Source organism: Aythya marila (genome assembly GCF_965140915.1).
Source record: "Aythya marila genome assembly, chromosome: 25".
NCBI classification, from domain to species: Eukaryota; Metazoa; Chordata; class Aves; order Anseriformes; family Anatidae; genus Aythya; species Aythya marila.
In genome coordinates this window covers 5,783,150-5,802,010 of record NC_139066.1, presented here as the reverse complement: position 1 = coordinate 5,802,010, position 18,861 = coordinate 5,783,150, and the positions used below count along the sequence as shown (strand labels likewise).

Here is an 18,861-nt window from a genome sequence, read left to right as displayed (position 1 = left end):
GCTGCGCACGGAGCCGGGGCGGAATGCACCTCCGGAAAAAAGCCTCCGGAAAAGGGGTGATGTCTCCTGGGCTGCTGGGCTGGGGCATGGCCAAGCCCTGCACTAAGGACAGCAAGGACAAGGGTGCCAAAGAACCCCCCCGGTCAGGGGGGACAGGGTCCAGGGCCATGCTGCTGCTGCTGCAGAGTGGCCCGAGGTGGGGACTCAGGGGAGTGAAGTGACAAGGAACACGGTGACACTGGGACAGCTGGGACTGTGCTAGCACGTGGCATCTGGGCAGGGGACTTGGTGGCACCGCCGAGGCTTCCAAGGCCACGGGGGACCTGTAGACACCCCCCCTGGAGGGGCCAGGAGCTGCCTGCCCGGCTGCTCGGGGGCTGCGGGCGCATGGAGCCACACGGAGCCCTGCGCCTGGGACGGTGCCAGGGGGAGCCCGGCCACAAGCCCCCTGAGTCTGCAGGCACCCGTGAGGGGCTGAAACGCTCGCCAAGGGGATGCTGCTGGGCGAGGACAGCCTGGGGACATGCCACCACCACCCCGGGACCCTGTGGCAGTCGTGACAAACAGCACCAGTGCGTGGCTCCGACCCGGCGTGCCGGAGGGGCTGGGGCTGGGCTGAGCCCTCGTGCACCAGAGGCGCCCGTTTTGCTCATCAGACCTTTGCGCAAATTGCACGAAATCCCCGCCGCCACTCGCCCCAGCTACGGCTCGAGGTAGCCGGGAACCCCCCTCACGTCTGCCTGGCAGGGCGTATGGATCCAACAGAATGAGCAAAATCGGGTTTATTGGGTGGTTTGTTAACGACAGGCCCGGGGAAGGGGACTGAAACACAGAGCGGGTGGGGGAGGAGGACAGGACAGGGTGAAGCCACTCGTGGTGCCCCCACGGCGGGGCCGGTGTGAGGAGAGTGGCAGGAGGGGAGAGAGGAGCGGGATGGGGCTGGGGGGGGGGGGACACGGCCCGGGCTGGGGGCACCTGGCCTCGTGCCCGAGGGAGCGGGACAGGCACCGCAAGCACCGGCCCCCCCAAAAAACACAGGAGCAAGTGGAATCCGGATGCGTGGAGGAGCCCCGGGGACAGGGATGGGGTCAGGGTCAGGGACAGGGTCAGTGCTGGGCCGGAGGGGAGGCACAGTCCCATCCCACAGCTCTCCTCTTCCAGCTGCTGTGGCCCCCCCAACCCCGTCTCCACGCTGCGGGTGCCCCGGTTCCCCCACCCTTGGGGTCCCCTCCTGGCTGCGGGGCGGGCTGAAGGCGCAGCGTGGTGCCGTGCCGCTGCGGCTCTCCAGACTCCGTCTGTCTCATGAGAAGGGGTCCTGGCCAGCTCCCCCTCCTCACCGTGGCCAAATTCTCTGCAGGGAGGTCTCAGGATCCCCCAGGATCCCTGAGCCGGGCTCACCCCATCCGTCAGGGCGGCAGCAGCACCCAGGGCTGACACAGATGTCGCCTCCTGCTTCATCCTCACCACCCCTGAGGACAGCTTGTCCCCCTCAGCTCCGCACAGAGCTGCGGCCCCCTCCCCAGCAGCCCCCTCTGGCTGCCCCTTGCCTGGCTAGGGGGGAGCTGAGAGCCCCCTGCCTGCACCCTGGTGGCGGGGGCCAGCACCCCGCATCCTGCCAGGCTCAGCCACGGGGGAGAGCGGCCACCGAGAGGGTCCGGAGCCGTGCGAGCCACCTCGGCTGGCGTGGTCGTCCCTGCTCCCTGCCCACCACCCGTAACACGGCCAGGGGCAAGCAGGGCTCGTGGCCACCCTGCCGCCGGGGAGCCTGCTCTAGAGATAGGCTACCTGCTGCTGTCCCTGGATCCGCATGTACTCCATCCGCTGCTTTATGTGCTTGCTTTTGTCGGGGCTGCCCTGCTGGCTCTGCTTCAGCCGGGACGCCGGGTTCACCATCTTCATGGCCGGGATGGAAACGCCCCCGCTCTGTCAGGACAGAGAATTTCGGGAGGCGAGGATTAAAACCAGCAGGTGAAAAGCCACACGAGCACAGCCTGCAGCCAGGCACCGCTGGCACGGAGCACACGGGACCCCACGGCCCCATCCCCACGGTCCCACTGTGCCATCCCGCAGGGGACAGCCCTGCCGTGGCGCTGAGCACAGCCGAGGACAGGGACGTGGGCTCCGTGTGCCGTGGTGAGCCCGGGGAGCAGGCAGGACTTACCGAGAGCTGCAACGCAAACGGGGGGTTAGGGGCAGACACCGGGAGGCGGAGGGCAGGAGGACAGCACCCAGCTGGGGTGCAGAGCCCAGAGACGGGACAGGAGGCGATGTCAGGTAGAAGCAGATTCCAGGTGGAAACGGCGGCAGTGGGAATGGAGGTTTTTATTAACTATCCGCACAGGCTGAGGTACAGAGACTTGCGAGAGCAGCAGCAAGAGAAGCGTTACGTGTTGGCACGTCCCTAAGTGCGAGCAGATCCCCACAGCAGGTACCCAGAGTGGTGCCTGTGTGGGCACCCCAAAACCCCACACCACTGCTGCCCTGCCTGCCTCGTGCCAGCCTGGATCAGCTGCCCCTGGAGGCAAAAGCAGCCCCTCTGTGCTGCCCCAAAAACGTGCATGGGATGCCCAGGCTGCGCCGCTGCCAGGACAGAGCCCACAGGTCATCTCCAGGGCCGGGTCAGTGGGATCGCTGCCTGCACTGGAAATCAGTCCCTGTCCTCCCTGCCTCGCCGTGGGACCCCCTGTGCTCCTTCAGCCGGGACGTGGGGACTCCCACACCTCATGGGAATCCGGTTCCCATCTGTGTCACAGTTTGTATGGGTACGGGCAGGCGCTGGAGCTCAGCGCTCGCATCCAAGCTGCAGCAGCCCCGGGCTGTGCCCTGAGACCTCAGCCCCGGCTGAGCCAGCTCCGGCCGTGCTGCTGCTCCTGGCAAGCCCTGATCTGAGCTTTGCTTTGCGAGTGCCTGCACGCGTGCCAGCCACAGCCATAAATCCACCTCGTAGCTCTGCTGCTCCTCTGCACGGCTCAGGGGGTGCAGCAGGGTCTGACAATAGGGGAAAATTGCAGCTACACCCACTTGGAAGGCCCATTCACCCAGCCGGAGCCCTGTAAAGGGACCGCCGGGTAAGTGGGAACCGGGGCCGAGATAATTGCTGCAAATGAAAAAGGAGATTCATTCACGAGCGCTGATTGTTAATAAAGGAGCAGGCTGACTTGTGAGTAGCTGAGGGCACTTTTCCCCCTCTTTTCCCAGCTATTCAGCGAGCCCAGTGGCTGCCACAGATTCCAGCAGAAACCAATTTGGACGGCTTCAGGGAGCCGGCGCTGTGATTTAATTAGGAGCAACATCTGCTGCTTCGCAGTGACACTTAAAATGCAGTTCCTCAGAAAAGTGCTTATGCGAAATGGAAAGGCGAGGAGCGCCGCGATGCCGCGCAGCTCCCCCAGCCCCTGCCGGCCCCGTGGCCGCTCGCTGCCGGGGCCAGCGCTGGCCTCGGGCACGCGGTGAGCACAGCACAGGGTGCATGGGGTGCATGGGGTGCCTGCCCCATCGCTGCCCTGCCTCCCTGCCCTGCAGCAGCTGCTGGGAGCTGCAGGAGCCAAAGTCTCCACTCCCGGCTCACAGGGGCCGAGGTGGCAGCTCCAGCCCCAGCCCCAGCCCGGGCAGGGGGTCCCTGCCCCCTAACCCAGCACCAGCAGCACCAGCATCCCGAGCGTCCAGAGGGTGACTTGGCCCAGCTGGGAGGGAGCCTGGAGCTTGTTGGCGTGTGCCTGGAGAGCTGCAGTGCTGTGCCAAGGCTGGCCCTGGAAGGGCCCCAGGGGAGGGCTCCTTTGCCAACTGCTTCTCCTAACGCTCTGCTGAGCCGACGTCGCTGCGGGGCTCTGAGCTACAGCGGCCCCCCCGCCGCACGGCCAGCTCCCACCGAGGTGACCGGTGCAGACCAAAGCTGGGTGCACCTGGAGCAGTCCCAACACCCGTGCAGAGCCAGGGCAGGGTGGTGGCAGTGCCGCCGGCACCCGCTGCCTTCACACGTCAGCCTCTGCTGTCTGCAGCCTCGCTCCAAGAGGAGTTTTGTGGAGGTAGAGTCACAGAGAGGGAGCAGGTAGAGGTGGAGGAAGAGAAGACGTCAGAGTGAATCCGAGGGCAGAGCACACCAAGAGGGAGAACAGAAAATAAACCTGAGGGCTGCTGAGGGGGAGCTGTGGCTTGGGCAGCAGAGGTGGCTTGGCCTGGCTCGGAGGCGAACTCTCAGGAGCATCCCCTTTGGGCTGGCTGAGGTCCAGGGCAGTCCCACCGTCACAGCCGCTGTGCTCGAGGTGCCCCGCACGCGCCTTCATCTCCTCGCTGCCGTCGGGCGCTGCTTGTCTGAGCAGTCCTTTAGGGAATATAAATCCGGCCGCAGGGTGGCTGCTGATCTCGCTGATGGTCATTTCCAGCTCACGGATGGTTTCCTCGAGGCTATCCAGTCTCTGGTAGGTGCCTTTGTAGATCTCCTTGCTGCGCGGCGACATGCTGTGCAGGGGGGGCACGTCCCCTTCGCTCCGTCCCCCAGGAGCGGGGCAGCAGAGCCCCTCCGCTGCCTTCCCACCTGCATCCTCCTCGCCTCCTCCTGCCCCGGCAGCCAGCCCCACGCTGTCCTGTCCCGGTGATGCTGCACACCGCTGAGGCCCTGGGGAAGCAGCGACCTGTCCCCGGGGGTGCCCAGCCTGGCACCATTCTCCCCCCTGGATGTGGTCACAGCCCAGGGGACGCCCGGCTTTTGGCACTGGCGAGCCGTCGCGGTGGTCCCTCCGCTTGCAAACCCCGTCGGAGCGTCCAGGAGGGACGGATGCCTCCCGTGTGCTCTGCCTGCCTCCTCCTCGGGGCTCTGCATCACTGGGGACGGCGCCGGGCCCTTGGCTGCCCGCCCCTGGGACAAGCGCTGTGTCTTCGGCCCCCCGATCCGCAGCCTGCCCTCGGCGGTGAGGAGGCTGCTCAGCCACAGGACCTCGCGGTGCAGGCTGGCTGCTGCCTTCCTGCCTCCCGGCAGGGCTTGGAGCAGTGTCCTCTCCTTCTGCCCCCGTGGGCTGGCTCGCTCCTCGCTCTGGGGGAGACGGGACCTTGCTGTCTGCTGGAGGGAACCCGCCAGTCTCTCCCGGTGCGCGCTCACGGCCTCGGGATGGGGCACTCCGGGGCTGCGGGGCTGAGGCTGGAAGCCCCCCGGGCGTGGATGGAGACTTTCTGGGGGTGCCAGCAGACGCTTGGCATCTCCCCCCTGCCTCAGGTGCCAGCTCCCCTCCGGCTCCTCCGCTGCCAGCTGGGTCCCCGTGCTCAGAGCAGCCCGTTGCCACCGGCACCTCGGGGTCGGTTTCGGGGGACGGCGGCGCGGACTCGCACTCGGTGAGCACAATCTGCGGGAGGGAGAACGCCCTGCTCCCCGGGGGGGCCGGGGCCACCGGCTCCTAGGTAGAGAATTCAGACAGATTAGGAGCCGGGGAGCGGCACGGGCTGCCTGCTGGTGGAGGGAGCGGGCAGCTGCTCGGGGAGCACAGTTTTGGGTCCCCTCGTGCTGGTCCCTCCAGGCATCGCTGCAGGAAGGTGCTCGGATAGGAAGGAACACACTCGGCTCCCTGCCTGCCTGGCTGGGTCTGGGCAGCTGTGGCCTCCCATGGGTGTCCCCAGGCACGGAGTGACCACGTTTATGCTGTGTATAAGGCAACCTTCAGGGGGATGTCGGCAACAAGGGGCTAAAATCTTCAGCAAGACAGACTCGGTGCTGCTGCACCTCCCAAAGGTGTTTGAGAACCCGCCTGCCATGGTCCAGCTCAAATTTCTCTTGTACTGGTGTAAACTGGCACGACATGTGCAAGCGCAGAGCCTAGACATGGAAAACCCCGTCCAATCTCCCTGCACCTCTCCATCACTGTCCCAAGGGGGACGCAACGAGCCGAGCGGTGCCTGGGGGACCACAGCCCTGCAGGGAGGCAGCTGGAGCAGTGCTCTGGCAGAAGAGCTGCTCCTCAGCAGCTGCAGCAAAGGGGGGGCCCTGCTCCACACCCCAATCCTACCCCAGGCAGTGGCTGCAGCCTCACAGGGCTTGGTGCACAGCTGGCTCCAGCCCTTCCTGCTCTGCTCAGCAGCCCAGAAAATGGGGGGGGAGCTGGGGCCAAACCCAAGGGGCTCCCGGCAGCCTCCAGCCTCAGCCCCAGCCTTCACCTTCTGCCTGCATCGTGCGCACGGAGGGGGCTCTCCACGTCTCCATGCACCACCGTCCACAGCCCCGCTTCGGTGCCACCCTCCCCACACGGTGCCGGGCCACCCGGGCACCCAGCGTGGCACGAGAGCGGGGAGCCCTCCTCGTGCCCTGCATTGTGGGGTGCTGGGGGGCCCTGCCTCTCCCCCGTCCACGTGGCTGCGGGATCCAACAGCCCCGTGCTGTGCCGCAGAGGGGTTAGTGCTCGCCCCGGTGCCGTGTCAGTGCCGTACGCGCAGTGGCAGTGAGCGAGGGGGTGAAGAGAAGCCGTCAGTTGGTTAAGTCAGAGAGGGAAGGAGCGGTGAGGTTAAGAAGAGGAGGGAGAGGCGGTGGTTAGAGTGCAGCCGGCCAGGAGGAGATGTCGGCAGGAGGGATGGGAGCTCGGGGCGAGCCGTTACCTTCCATCCTTCGGCTGCAACGGAGGCTCCATTGGGCCACATGGCTGCGTGCCCAGGGGAGGCGGCAGCCGCGAGCGGATCGTAACGGAGCTTGGGAATGAAAGGGGAGGCAGAGCTTCTCTGAAACACCTGGGGAGTCAAACACGAAGGGTTGGAGGAGGGAGGCTTGGGGCTGACAGGCACAGAGCCCCGCCGGGACGGGGGCTCAGCACTGCTGGCAGTGAGGGAGGCATCGGCTGCTCCCCGCTGGTGACGTGCCCCGGCCACGGAGCCCCCCCACATCTCACAACGCTTGCGCCCCCCGGGCAGGATGCGATTGCTCCAGGCTGCCTGTCCCTGTGGCACCGCGCTCCTGCTGGGGACGGGGTGAGGACGGGGACAGCCACTGCTGCGCTGCTGCTCGGGGGTCGCTCCTGGAGCTGCTCCTGCGGACGCCCGGGGGCATCGCCACCCAGCCCCCTCCCCGCCACGCTCACCTCCAGCTCCGCAATGATGCGGTCCTCGTCGTCGTCGTCCTTGATGGCAGAGGCGATGATGGGCGGGGTGGACGCGGGTCTGACCACCTCCGACACCGTCCGTCTCAGCTTCACCTGCGGCTTCTGGGTCTCCAGCTCCTCCGACTCAGCCTTCTGCGGGGGCGCGGGGCGGTGAGGGGCTGGGGCAGCCGAGGGGTGACCCAGCACCCTCCCCATGTCCCCCGCTCCCCACCTTCATAAATCCGGGCTCCTTCTTGCTGGTGACGATGACTTCGCCGCTGCGGGTCGTGGTCAGCCCGTGGGACGAGGGGAAGCTCCGGCGGGGAGGGGGTGGCGGCGGCGATTTGGAGGGTTTCTCGGTCCGGTACCGCGGCACCGTCAGCTCGTCTGGGCACAAACCATGCCGTGAGGGCATGAGACCTTCCCCTTCCCCTCCAGCACAGCACCCAAGGCTCCCCCCATGCCCTCCTGGTCAAGAAGTTCCCTTAAGGCAGTGCTGCCCAGCCCGGGGGGGCACAATGGGGACAGCACGAGGGCACGGCCAGCGCACGCAGGGACAGAGAGCTCGGTGCCGAAAGCAGAGCCAACACCAAGCCCTGCCCCAATGCCTGCCCCGGGATCCCGCATGTACCCCAGCCCAGGACCCTTTGGGTGACCCCAGCTCCCCGTGCCGTACCTGAGCCCCTGCGGCCGTTGGGGTCAGCTTTGCCCGCGGACTTCTGTGTGTGCTGCGGCTTGGAGGGCTTGTGCTCGGGCGTGGACGCGGCGCTGCTGCTGCCCGTGGCCTGCTTGTGCTTGGCAGCGAAGTCCAGGTCGGGGATGGCCTTCATGAGCTCTGCCTGCGTCTCCTCCAGCAGGCGGTTGATGTCCTTGGCGCTGTACTGGGTCAGCGCCGCCCGCTTCTCCTCCCAGTCCCGCTCGGCAGCCTGCGACAGCCGGCACAGCCCCTGCAGCCCGGCAGCTCCCCATCGCCCACCCTGCCCCACCACCTCCCCATCACCTGGGGTCTCCCACGGCTCCGTGGCACGCTGGGGCTCCCCGATATCAGGGACTGCCCAGCTGCTGGAGCTCCCCACCTTTGGGATGCCCCCTCAGCTACAGAGCCATCGAGAAGGATGTGCTCGGCTCCCGTTCCCAGTTTTAGCCATGGGGGAGCTCCGTCAGGGTTCGACCCTTCAGAGGAGCCCCCCGGCTGTGGGTTTTGTTCAGACAGCTCAGGAGGAACCTGCCCCATGTCCTTACCTCCACGGACACGGCTTTGTCTGCGCTCTTCTTGCTGGGAGTCTCCGGGCCCGTCTGGGTCTTGGCAGGCACCATCTCCGGAGCTCGGGAAGGGTTATTGCTCTTGGAGGGGTGGGTCTGGGTCTGGGGGGGGCTGTGCCCGAAGCTGGGCATGCCCAGGGTCTCGGTGGCAGCCGTCAGGTGGTGGAGGCTCACCGGGGGGCTGGTGGGCATCTCCAGCTCCAGCCCTTTGCTGAAGTCCGTCTCGGGGGCCATCTTCTTGGGGGACTGGCTGAGGGTGTTGGGGGGGGTCCACACGCCCTCGTCCACTTGCCTGCAGGGGACAGAGGGAAGGCGCTGGGTCACTGCAGCCCCTGCAAGCGGCTCCGCCAAGACCCTCGCTTGGTGTTTGTGTTCCACGGCTGAGACCCCCGAGAGCTGGGAAGAGCTGGAGACGAGCCCCAGCCTCCCTCGGCAGGGCGCATCAGCAGCTCCTCCACCTGCCTGTCCCTTGGCATGAAGCTTGGAAGAAATTGGATCCCTCCAAGTTCTGCCCCTCTGTCAGGTCTGGCTGAAATTGCCCTCTGGATTCAGAAGTTATTAGGAAAGGGGAATGACAGGCGGGCAGATTCGTGCGCCGTGTGATCAGACGAGCTCATTTCCATAGAAAACCAGGCTAGAAATGAGCCTGAGGCGAGCCCCGCTGGCGGAGCACTCCTCGAGCCTGGCCAAGTTGTAAGCTCTCGTGAAAGGTTCTGTAATCAGAGCAGGCAGGTGGGCGCAGCCTGCCTCCGCCACTGGATCGGGGGGAGGATTTTCTCCATCAGAAGAGTTTTCTGTTCCTCGGGAAAGAGATTTCTGACCACATCAAGCGTTCCCATTGCATGCAGATGTATGACCAGTTTTTTTTCAGGGTGGCAGGGAAAGATTGGTTTTGAAAGAGGGGTTCCCACGCATGCCCTGAGAAGGACCGAGGGTGTCTTTTAATTCCTTAGCAGAAAAAATAAACCTTTTTTCAATGTCTCTGGGAATTCTGACCCCTAACGTAGAGAGGACACTGGCACACAGGTGGGGGACACAGGAGCATCCGAAGGGCCCTGCTGTGTCCTCCGAGGTGCATACAACCCCCTCCTGCCTGCAGGGGAAGGACCGTGGGGCTGCAAGGAGGACGTGGAGCAGGGGCTGCGGGGCAGGGGCTGGGCTGGGGGCTCGGCAGGAGGGCGCAGCGCTCACCGGCGGATCTGGGCGAGGGTGTCCGTCACCGTCTTGCAGCGCTTGAGCAGCCCGTCCAGGCGGTTGGGCTCCTCCTTGAGGAACTTGACGGCTTCCACCTCCACCCGCAGCACCACCCGCATCTTGCTCTGCAGGCTGGGGAACTGGGCTGTGGGGGGAGAGGGGGGTCAGGGGGCACTGCAGGGGGCCCCACACCCATCGAGACCACCGCAGCCACCGTGTCCGGATGGATGGGTCCCGGGGAGCCCAGGCTGTTGTCTCTCCACCTCCCCATGCCCCTTATCCCTCCCTGTCTCTCACAGGCACCGGTCCCAACCTCTGGGAGCTGCAGTCTGCAGCCCTGGGCACGAATCCTGCCCTGGAGCCAGGGCTTGGTCACCGGGACCCTGCAGGCTTGGTGGCAGGGGACACAGAGCAGGTCATTCCTGGCTGCCCACCCCTGCTCCGCACACTTGTCCTGGCTGCTCAGCATCAGCCGATTTCCCTGCAGGACAGGGGAGCTGCTCCCAGCTCTGCCCCGTGCCCCCAGGCCCTCCCCACGTCCCCGCCGTGTCCCCACCACGTCCCTGCCTCTCGCAGCCTCAGCGACTTCTGCCAAGTCCCCGCTCCGTCTGCCCGCGCCGTGGCATGCAGGAGCGCTGCCACTTCGGATCGAGGCGCAGGGCGTCTGCTGGGGGACGGCAGGGTGGGGACAGCCGGGGACAGGAGACTGCAGGAGCAGCAAAATCGCTGCAGTGCGTGCAGGGGGGCGAGAGCAACGTCCCCTGGGGCAGCAGGGTGAAGCATGTGGGAGCTGGCAGAGGGACTCGGGATGACTTTGGCACCGGCAGAGCACCAGGGACGCGTCCCTGGGAGCAGCACAGAGCAGGAGCACGGGGCACAGCTCTTGCACCCAGGCAGCCTGCAGGACACACGATGCTGCCCTGCACGGACACTGGGGGAAGGCTGTCCTGGGGCATGGGCATGCCACGTAGAGCAGAACAGACTCCAAAGATGCATTTAGCCAGACCTGGAGCCACACAGCAGCACCAATGGGGGCTGACAGCATCCTTCCCCTCCCCAGCACCCGGCCCCTTCCTCACCCTTGAGGTCTGTCAGCGTCTCCCCCAGCTGCTTGAGCACCACGGCCTTCTCCTCCAGCTCCTGCACGGGGATGAGCCGGTGGTTGTGGGCCAGGTCCTTCTGGATCTTCTCCACCGACTTCTCCAGGTCACTGCGAGCACAAAGCAGGGTCCGGGGTGTCACTGCTGTGCCGGGATGCTGGAGACCCCAGGAAGGAGCTGGTGGCCATGGGCAGGTCCCCACAGGACAGGGGGAGCCGTGTCCTCCCTCCCACGCTGGGCACACGGTCAGGGATGGGGCTGGCACCACGCGGTGCCTCTGTTTTACACCAGCAGAGGATGCAGCCCGGGGTGTGTGTGGGGTGGGATCAGGGCACCAGGACACCCCCCCGCGTGCTCACTTCAGCTGCTGGGTGATGAGCTCCTCCTCGTTGAGGTACCGGAGCCGCTCCTCTTCCACCAGGCTGCGCTGGCGCTGCAGGGGGTCCTCGTGCTTGCGCATGGTGTCGGTCACCCGCACGCTGATCTCCGTCTCCGTCCTCCGCAGCATCGTCTTCACCGTCTCCTGGTTCTGCAGCTGGTTGGGGGGCGAGGGAGGGGGTCAGGCTGCTGCCTGGGCAAGCTGCCCCGCAAGAAGGTGGCCAGGAAAGGGGAGATTTTTGCGCTCCTGGGCTGGAGCCTCCCGGCCAGAGCTGGGCAGGGTGGGGGGGCCCCCTCCATGTACCCACCTGCAGCTTCTTGAGCTGCTGCAGCTGGTTGCGGAGGTCGCTGGCGTTCTGCTGCAGGTCGTGGAGGTGCAGCTGCATGTGCAGGCGGGTGATGGCCGTGGGCTGCCCCGCTGGCGTGCTGGTGGCAGAGGGTGGCGGGGGCGCGGGCACCGGGGTCCCCATGCCGCTGCGGCTGGTGGCTGCAGGGGGCAAGCAGCAGCTGCTGAGGGAAGGCACCACCCGGTCCCAGCGGGGTTTTACTGGGAAACCCTCTCCTTCCCCACTCTGTTCCAGTCCAGCACTGCCCCTGCCTGGCCTCCAAAGCTGCCATCAGCTCTGTCCCCACGCTGGCACCAAGGTGAGCCCAGATCGGAGCTGCCCCCTGGCAGGATGGGACCCCCCCTCCCCGGGTTCTGGCATGGGATGGGGCTGCAGCGGCACAGCTCCTGGGGCCAGGGACCCACGGCAGCCCCAGGACATGGGGGGCACTGTGGGGGGTGGCTCTGCAGCTCCCCCCTGCCACTTACACGCTGACGGGGGGGTCCCACCGTTGGTGGCTTCTGTCTTCTCACTGCAACGAAAGAGAGGAGGGGGTGAGCGCGGATCAGGCACCTCCGCCCTCTCCAGCACTTTGCCAGGAGGAGGCCCCCCTGGGTCCATGCCTGCCCCCCCTGCCCCTTACCTGGGGGTCTCTGCCTCGGAGCCGCGGAGCAGCGCGCTCTGCACCAGCCCGGTGAGGCTGGCGATCTGCTTCTCCATCGCCTCCATCCGCTCCCTGGGAGGGATGCAGGGGGTGAGGAGGGGGCACGGCACCGCGGACCCCCCGATGGCACGGCTTGTCCTGGCCTCACCCGTGCTCACCCACCCGCTGCTGGGGTCTGTGCAGGTCCCGGGGGGGGGCACAGGGGGCACAGTGCAGCTGTCACCTGCCGTACCCAACCCCTTTGCTCCCTCCCGCTGCCCCCAGGTGGCTCCCCCAGCCCTGCACAGCTCGGTGCTCATCGCGCACCCCAGTGCTTCTACTGGGATGGACTGGGACAAACTTGGCCCTGCTCCGCCTCAGCTCCCCGCCTGCATCCTGGTGACCTGCAAGCGGAGCCCCCTTTCCACGGGGATGCTCCCCCCGTGCCCTTCCTCACCTCGTCTCTGTATCCTTGGCTGGCACCGGGGAGCTGAACCCCGAGAGCGGGCGGTCGCCGGGGCCGGGGAAGAGCTCGGGGGGCCCCGAGGCACTGGGGTTGCGGGGTTTGCTGACGGGGCTCTCCATGAAGACGGAGGAGCAGGAGTCCTTGCGGAAGGACTGGCGGACGGGCGAGGAGCGGCTGGGCGGCCCCGAGTAGGGGCTGTGGGGGCTCTGCCCCGGCTGCACGTCCACCAGGCGGCCGTCGGACATCTTCTGCGGGGAGGAGGGGGGCATTCGGAAGCCCAGGCCGGGGCCGTACGTGTCGCTGTAGATCTGCGCGTTGGGCTTGTAGAGCCCGTCCTCCAGCTCCGTCTGCAAGGCGGCCGCCGAGTAGGTGCTGAGGGAGCGAACGGAGCCCCGCTTGTAGAGCCCCCCCGAGTAGCCGAAAGGGTCCCCCATGCCGGCCAGGGACTGGGTGGAGGTGATGCTGAGCCGGCCCTCGTGCACCATGCCGTAAGGATCGGCGTACAGCCCCTCGTTCTTCACCAGCACCATGTTCTTCCCGGCCAGGTCCTCGTCCGGCTTCACGTCGCGGCGCTCCAGGATGGCGCTGGGGCTGGGCGAGACGCCCGGCGCGGGCGGCAGGTTGGAGAGGCGCTCGCCGTGGTGGACGGGGCTGCCGGCGTAGGAGGGCGGGCGGCCCCCGCTGTAGGACATGCGGGAACGGGACGGGGACGAGGACTGCAGCACGGGCGGAGGGGAGCCGGAGGCCAGGTGGGAGGCCGGGGACATGTTGTTCAGCCGGCGGGTGGGAGATGACTCCCGGGAGGTGTAGACCATCTCCCGCTGCGGAAAGGGGCAGGGGTCGTCAGCACGGCGTCCCTGTGCCCTTTTGGGGCCCTTCCCTGTCCCAGCCCCTGCCCCATCCCAGTTCCTGCCCTGGTGTCCCCCCTCCAAGGACCGGGAGCTGCAGCTCGCACGTCTTCACCTGGCCTTGGCAAACAGCAGCTCCCTCCTTCCCATCCCCGGGAGCAGGATGATTTATTCTGATGAATCCCCGAATTATCATGTTTATCACCCCCCTGTCAGGCCCCAAACATCCATTCTTTTAAGGCAACACTTAACAATGCCGGGACCGGGGAAGAGGAATGGCAGTCATTACTCCTTCCACAAACACAAAGCAATTACCCGGCCCTCCATCTCCATCACTTTCCTTCTTCCAGAGCCCAGCCCCGCACCCCGGGGCTCAGCCCTGCCCCGGGCACCCAGCCCCTTACCCTCAGGTCGCCGTTGGTGATGTGGGAGGCTGGGAAGGAGGCATAGAGCGGCTCTTTCCGGTAGATTTTAATGATGCTCCTGTCCTGGATATCACTGCAAGCAGAGGCAGAGCCGTGAGCCGGCGCCCTGCGAGCACCGGCAGCCTCCCGGCCCCGGCACTGCACCCACGCCCCCCCTGCTGCTCGCAGACTACTAATGGCTCCGTTTTAATGCCCTCAAAGAAGCAGAAATCAATGTCAGGGATCCCCTGAGAGAAGCCAGGTCAAGGTCTGCAGCACCAGGGGCTGGTTTAGCTCAGTAGGGATGAGCAAGCGTTGCCTGCCGCGGTCCCTTTTGAAGGCGTTCACCCCCCACCAGCCCTTTGTTTCCTCCCCCATTTTCAAGGAAATCCTTCCCCGTTGCAAGAGCCTTTCCATCCCTGCTGGAAAGGGACACACCGGACTACGACTGCAGGCAAGCGAGGCTGCCGACATCAGCTTGCCTCTGAGAGGGATGAAAAATGCAAACTGATGTGCTCAGCACCCCGTGCCAGGAGCGAGCGAGGAGGGTTTGTGCAAGGAGGAAGGCTGGGGGGCTGCTGCTCCCTGCCCGGGTTCCTGAGCTCCCCCTGTGTGTGTCCGCCCCTCACCGGACATCCTCCAGCTCGTAGAAGACGTTGCGCGACTCGTCCTTGATGAGGATGGCAGTGTTGGGGGACTTCAGCATCCCCATGGTGAGCTTCTGGGGGAACATGTGGACGATGAGGGCGTGCAGGGTGTCCATGCTGCTGATCTCGTGGGTGATGTGGACGCGCCTCGTCTCGTCCCCAAACTGCAGGAACAGGACCCCTGGAAGCAGAGCACCCCAATGCCACGCTGGTGACGTGCCACGGGCAGGATTTGTGCCCCAGGTGCCTCCCCCAGCCCCAGGGCAGCTCGTCCCCGACCCCCGCAGTGCCGGTACCTGGCGAGCGCAGCTTGGTCTGGCTGGTGGAGCGGGACAGGGGCAGGCTCTGCCGGAACCGATTCATCCTGTTGAAGCCCAGGGGCAGCTCCGCTTCCGACATGGTTTCCAGCGATTCGGCCGAGGCGAAGGAGAGCTTGGCTTGGTCGGCCAGGCCAGGCTGGGAGCCCTGAGAGTGCCGGGAGCTCCTGGTCTGCAAGGGGACAGCGGGGAGGTGAGGGGAGCGGGGTGCCCTGCCCCGTGCCCCTCCGCTCCCCAGGAGCCTCATGCAGGATGCCGGTGAGGCTGAGCCATATCTGGGGGTGCTCAGCCCCCTCCCAGTTGGACCCACGGGCACAGCACCGGGCTCAGCACCCCGTCCACCCACTGCCCCAGGTTGGACACCCAGGTGTGCCCCTCGGTGCCTGCAGCCCCCTGCCCATGTTTCCCACTTGAGGCTCGCAGCACTCCGCGTCCCGAAGCCTCCCAGCACCATCCCAGGCGCCTTCGAGTTCCTCCAGCAGCAACCCACTCGAAATAAAAGCAGCGATCGCTGGCTGGCAGCGGAGCCAGGGCTTGCATGCGAGCACTGGAATAACCTTAGCAATTACAGGAGGTTACACATCCATTACGCCAATGAACCAGCTCCCGGGAAACATAAATGCCTGGCTTATTCTGGAAGCAAAGCAGCGGCAAGGTTTATGGCTGCCTGAGCTGGGGGAAAGTAATGGGTTTGGGTTTACAGCAGTGAAAATTTAATATGCCAGGAGTCCAATTTCACATGGCCAAGCATATATCCCTGCATGAAATTCAGGCTACAGACATGGGCTTTCTGCACAAATGTCCTTATGTCCTGTATGGGGGCTCTGTGCATGTGGACAGGACGGTGCCTGCCAGGTGGAGGTCAGCACGCTGACACCCAGTAGCACCCAGTGACACCCAGTGGCACCCAGTGACACCCAGTGGCACCCAGGGGCACCCAGTGACCCTCCCGGAATGGCAGCGGCCACGGCTGGAGCTGCTCCTGCCCCTTCCAGGCTTGGGGTGAAGTGGGGGGCAATTTATGGGGTGGCCCCCACAGCAGGCAGAAGGAGACTTTGCGCAGGACAAACTCACTGAGCAGCGGTGCCAGGGCACAGCCGTGCCCAGGGGCTGCATCCACCCCGTCCACAGCTGAGCCAGGGGTCGGACAGGCAGACAGACGGACGGACGGACAGACAGACACTGTGTGAGCAGGTCCGGGTCCCGCAGGTGCCCACCCACACGGCGGAGCACACGCTGCCTGTCAGCGCCCGGGCTGCAGGCCCTGATTTTCCAGACACACGTTGAACGTGGGCAAATCAAACAGAGAGAACAAACAGCTCCCGGGGTGTGGAAAAGGCGGCGTGGAAGGGACAACAGCTCTATTTTAAGACCAAAAAGAAAAATCAATATGAAATGATAACAGCCATCACCGTCATTTAAATCAGACATTAATTGGAGGATTTAATTAATCCTGTGGGGTGGGGTTTTCCAGGACGTGAAATGTTCTCGCTGCAGCTAATTGCTGGAAAATTGACTGCTTAGTTTTGCTGTTGTTGTCTCAGCGCGGGGCTCGCAGGCAGCGCAGATGCTGAAATTCTTCCATCGGGGGGGATCCCAGGTGGGATCCCACCCCCGGCCAGCGCCCTGCCCCCGGTACGTGTTCGGTCTGGAGAAAAGAATCGTTAAAAAATGGATTTCACCCGGGGGGGGGTCTCTGTCTCTCCCTCCCCGAAGCACGGCTGGGATGGCCGTCGCCACGTCGCATCGCTGTTGCTATGGGTTGCGGTGTGCGCATCCCAGCTCAGCACCCGAACGCACGGCACGCAGCGGGGCCACGGGCTGGGGTGGGATGGGGTGGGCTGGGGACAGCTGCCCCTGCACTGCCCCTGCTCCTGGCCCCAATGAGCCCGGACCCTGCCTGCCCTCTGCCTCCACCCCGGGGCTTCAGCCGGCCTCGAGTAATTAAGCCGGTCGGATGGAGCTAATTATGGCATCCTCAAAAAAAAAAAAAGAAAAAAGAAAAAAAAGAGAAGAAGGAGGAAAAAATCCCAGCAAGATGAAAATTAATGGATTTTTGGCCCGGAAGGGACCGCTCTGCTCGTTAGGCTGATGCTCAGCCTGGCATGCAGAGGGACCAGCAGCAGCGCTGAGCCCTGGGGAAGCAGCAGCCGAAGGGACGCGCCCGGGCAGCGCAGCCCCAGCAGGGGCAGGATCGGTGCCTGCATCGCTCCCCAAGGTGTAAGAGGGGCTGAGCAGCCCCCAGTGCTGCGGGGGGGTCTCTGCCCTTTCTTGCCGGTGGCCTTTCCAGCCACAAGGGCTGGCGGGGGGCACCTACGGGGTCGGGGCACCCGCAGAGCCCTGCAGCAGCCGGCAGAGCCCCAGGCAGGAGCCGGCAGCTCCGTCCTTGGCCTCCCGTGGACTGTTAATGAGACAACTCCGAGGGAATTGTTTTTTATTGCTCTGCCTCGCTAACGACTTATCCCGCTATCAGGTAATACACAGACAGCTCGGCCCCCACACATCCTGATGGTAAACGGGCACCCAGATCCCTGCCCCTGCTTTCCTGGAGATGCTGGGGGGGCCCAATCCTGCCTTGCTGGGTGCCAGATAAAGCCCTGGGCTGGGCAGTGCCTGGGACCTGTCTGTGGCAGCAGCTCCACTGCCAGGAGGGTACTGAGAGCCCCTCGGAGCTGCCAGGGGGAACTTTGTGCTGGGCACTACCCCGATGCCAGGGTGGAGGCTGTGTCATTGCCTCCTCCCTGCACACACAGCTCGGGCTCCACCAGCATCTGCCAGGGCCCGTGCTCAGGTGCTGGATCTGAGCTCTCATTCCCATGCACGACAAAAACCAAACACCAGCCCTCACACGACTCCAGAAGGGAAATCTCTTCCTCCGTCTGGCCCAGCGCGTGTCACGCCCTGCAGCTGAGGAGCGAGATATCAGCGGCTGCGGCAGCCGAGGAGAGGAACATCCTCCTCCCTCTGAGCATCCTTCATCCCCGGGCCTTATCTCCCTGCCTGCTGCACAGCGCGGCCCCACGGCTGAGCAACCAGGCTGGGAAAGGATTGATGCTGGTGGCAGCTGGGGGTGCAGGATAAATCCTGGGTGCAGCCACGCTCTGCACAGAGGCAGCCTCAGGACCCCCAGCCTGGGAGCAAAGGCGCTCGGCCCCCTCCCGCTCCGTTATGCTCCACTGCCCGAGCTCAGAGCCCCGGTGCAGAGCTCAGCACCCTGCAGCTTCCAAAGAGCCGATGTCCCCCACGTGCCCCCAGGCACCGAGGTTCTCCCCGCGGCATCTGAGATCCACGGCGGCAGCGAGCGGCCGGGTGGAGGGGGGAGAGCATCCCCCTCGCCGCGGTGATGCCACGCTGGGAGATGACCCATTTCTTGCTGAATGAGCATCACAGCACCGGGGTAACACAGCACCGGGGTAACACAGCACCGGGGGCCCTGCGCTGTGCCCTGGTGGGAGCACGGCACAGCCCTGAGCGTGGGAAGCAGCAGCGGGTTCATGGGCAGAGCACGGAGGGGAAGCCGAGGAGTAAAAGTGCCCAGAAGCCAAACAAAGCTGCCCAAGGCCAGCAGGCAGCTGCTGCAGCCCCGCACCGAGGGAGGGAAGCCCAGCAAGGGGCTCACTTTGGGGGGGGGGGGCAGAGATGCGATGGCTGCAGGGACAGGCAGCAGGGGCAGGGGGACTGCAGCCTGCCCCAAAATGAAACCTGCTCACCTGCCCCGGGGCACTTCACAGCCCCCGGGAACCTCCTGGAAGCTAGAGCAGAGGAAATCTCCCTGGTGCAGAGGCATCAGCAAAGCATCTCCAGCCTGGGACAGTGCCAGGGGTGCTGCTTGGGTGATTTGCCCACCAAAAGCCCCTCGCAGAGCGTTTGGCTCCCCAGACCCCCGGGAAGGCAGCACTGCCCCCCAGCCCGGCTCTGTGCTGCCCCGGGAGCCTTATGTAAAAGAGGTGGGATGGGGAAAGGGGGGGACTTGGGGGCCTTTGTCTTTTATCTCCCCAGAGCTAAAAAAAGACACAATTAAGCAATTCTTTTAGCTCCTAAAACTTCCAACAATCCCTTTCCTGTCAGTGCTGAAGCAGCTTCATTATATCTGCCTGGCTAGATAAGGATGTTCCTCTCCTCCTCCTCCCGCCCCTTGTCTCCATCCCCCCCCCTTCTGCCCCGCTCCCTCCCTGCCAGCTTCCAGGGAGCTGAGGTCTGAGGCTCTCCCATGGGTGCTGTGT

At 65.2% G+C, this 18,861-nt stretch overlaps 1 protein-coding gene across 2 annotated transcripts in view; it reads right to left on the bottom strand.

Moving 5' to 3' along the window:
- Positions 1 to 484: 484 nt before the first annotated feature.
- SRCIN1 (SRC kinase signaling inhibitor 1) overlaps positions 485 to 18,861 on the bottom strand; it is a 30,604-nt gene continuing 12,227 nt past the window's right edge. For both annotated transcript variants that reach the window (XM_082779275.1, XM_082779276.1), the window contains 17 exons: positions 14,618 to 14,810; positions 14,304 to 14,502; positions 13,675 to 13,768; positions 12,414 to 13,243; positions 11,957 to 12,049; positions 11,802 to 11,845; positions 11,296 to 11,474; positions 10,969 to 11,144; positions 10,589 to 10,719; positions 9,507 to 9,654; positions 8,295 to 8,607; positions 7,729 to 7,978; positions 7,285 to 7,439; positions 7,053 to 7,205; positions 6,577 to 6,705; positions 4,125 to 5,387; positions 485 to 1,923 (listed from right to left, as the gene is read on the bottom strand). In XM_082779275.1, the coding sequence (XP_082635401.1) occupies positions 1,771 to 1,923; positions 4,125 to 5,387; positions 6,577 to 6,705; positions 7,053 to 7,205; positions 7,285 to 7,439; positions 7,729 to 7,978; positions 8,295 to 8,607; positions 9,507 to 9,654; positions 10,589 to 10,719; positions 10,969 to 11,144; positions 11,296 to 11,474; positions 11,802 to 11,845; positions 11,957 to 12,049; positions 12,414 to 13,243; positions 13,675 to 13,768; positions 14,304 to 14,502; positions 14,618 to 14,720 (4,413 nt within the window). In that variant the 5' untranslated portion in view covers positions 14,721 to 14,810 and the 3' untranslated portion in view covers positions 485 to 1,770. The remainder of the gene's footprint in view (positions 1,924 to 4,124; positions 5,388 to 6,576; positions 6,706 to 7,052; positions 7,206 to 7,284; positions 7,440 to 7,728; positions 7,979 to 8,294; positions 8,608 to 9,506; positions 9,655 to 10,588; positions 10,720 to 10,968; positions 11,145 to 11,295; positions 11,475 to 11,801; positions 11,846 to 11,956; positions 12,050 to 12,413; positions 13,244 to 13,674; positions 13,769 to 14,303; positions 14,503 to 14,617; positions 14,811 to 18,861) is intronic.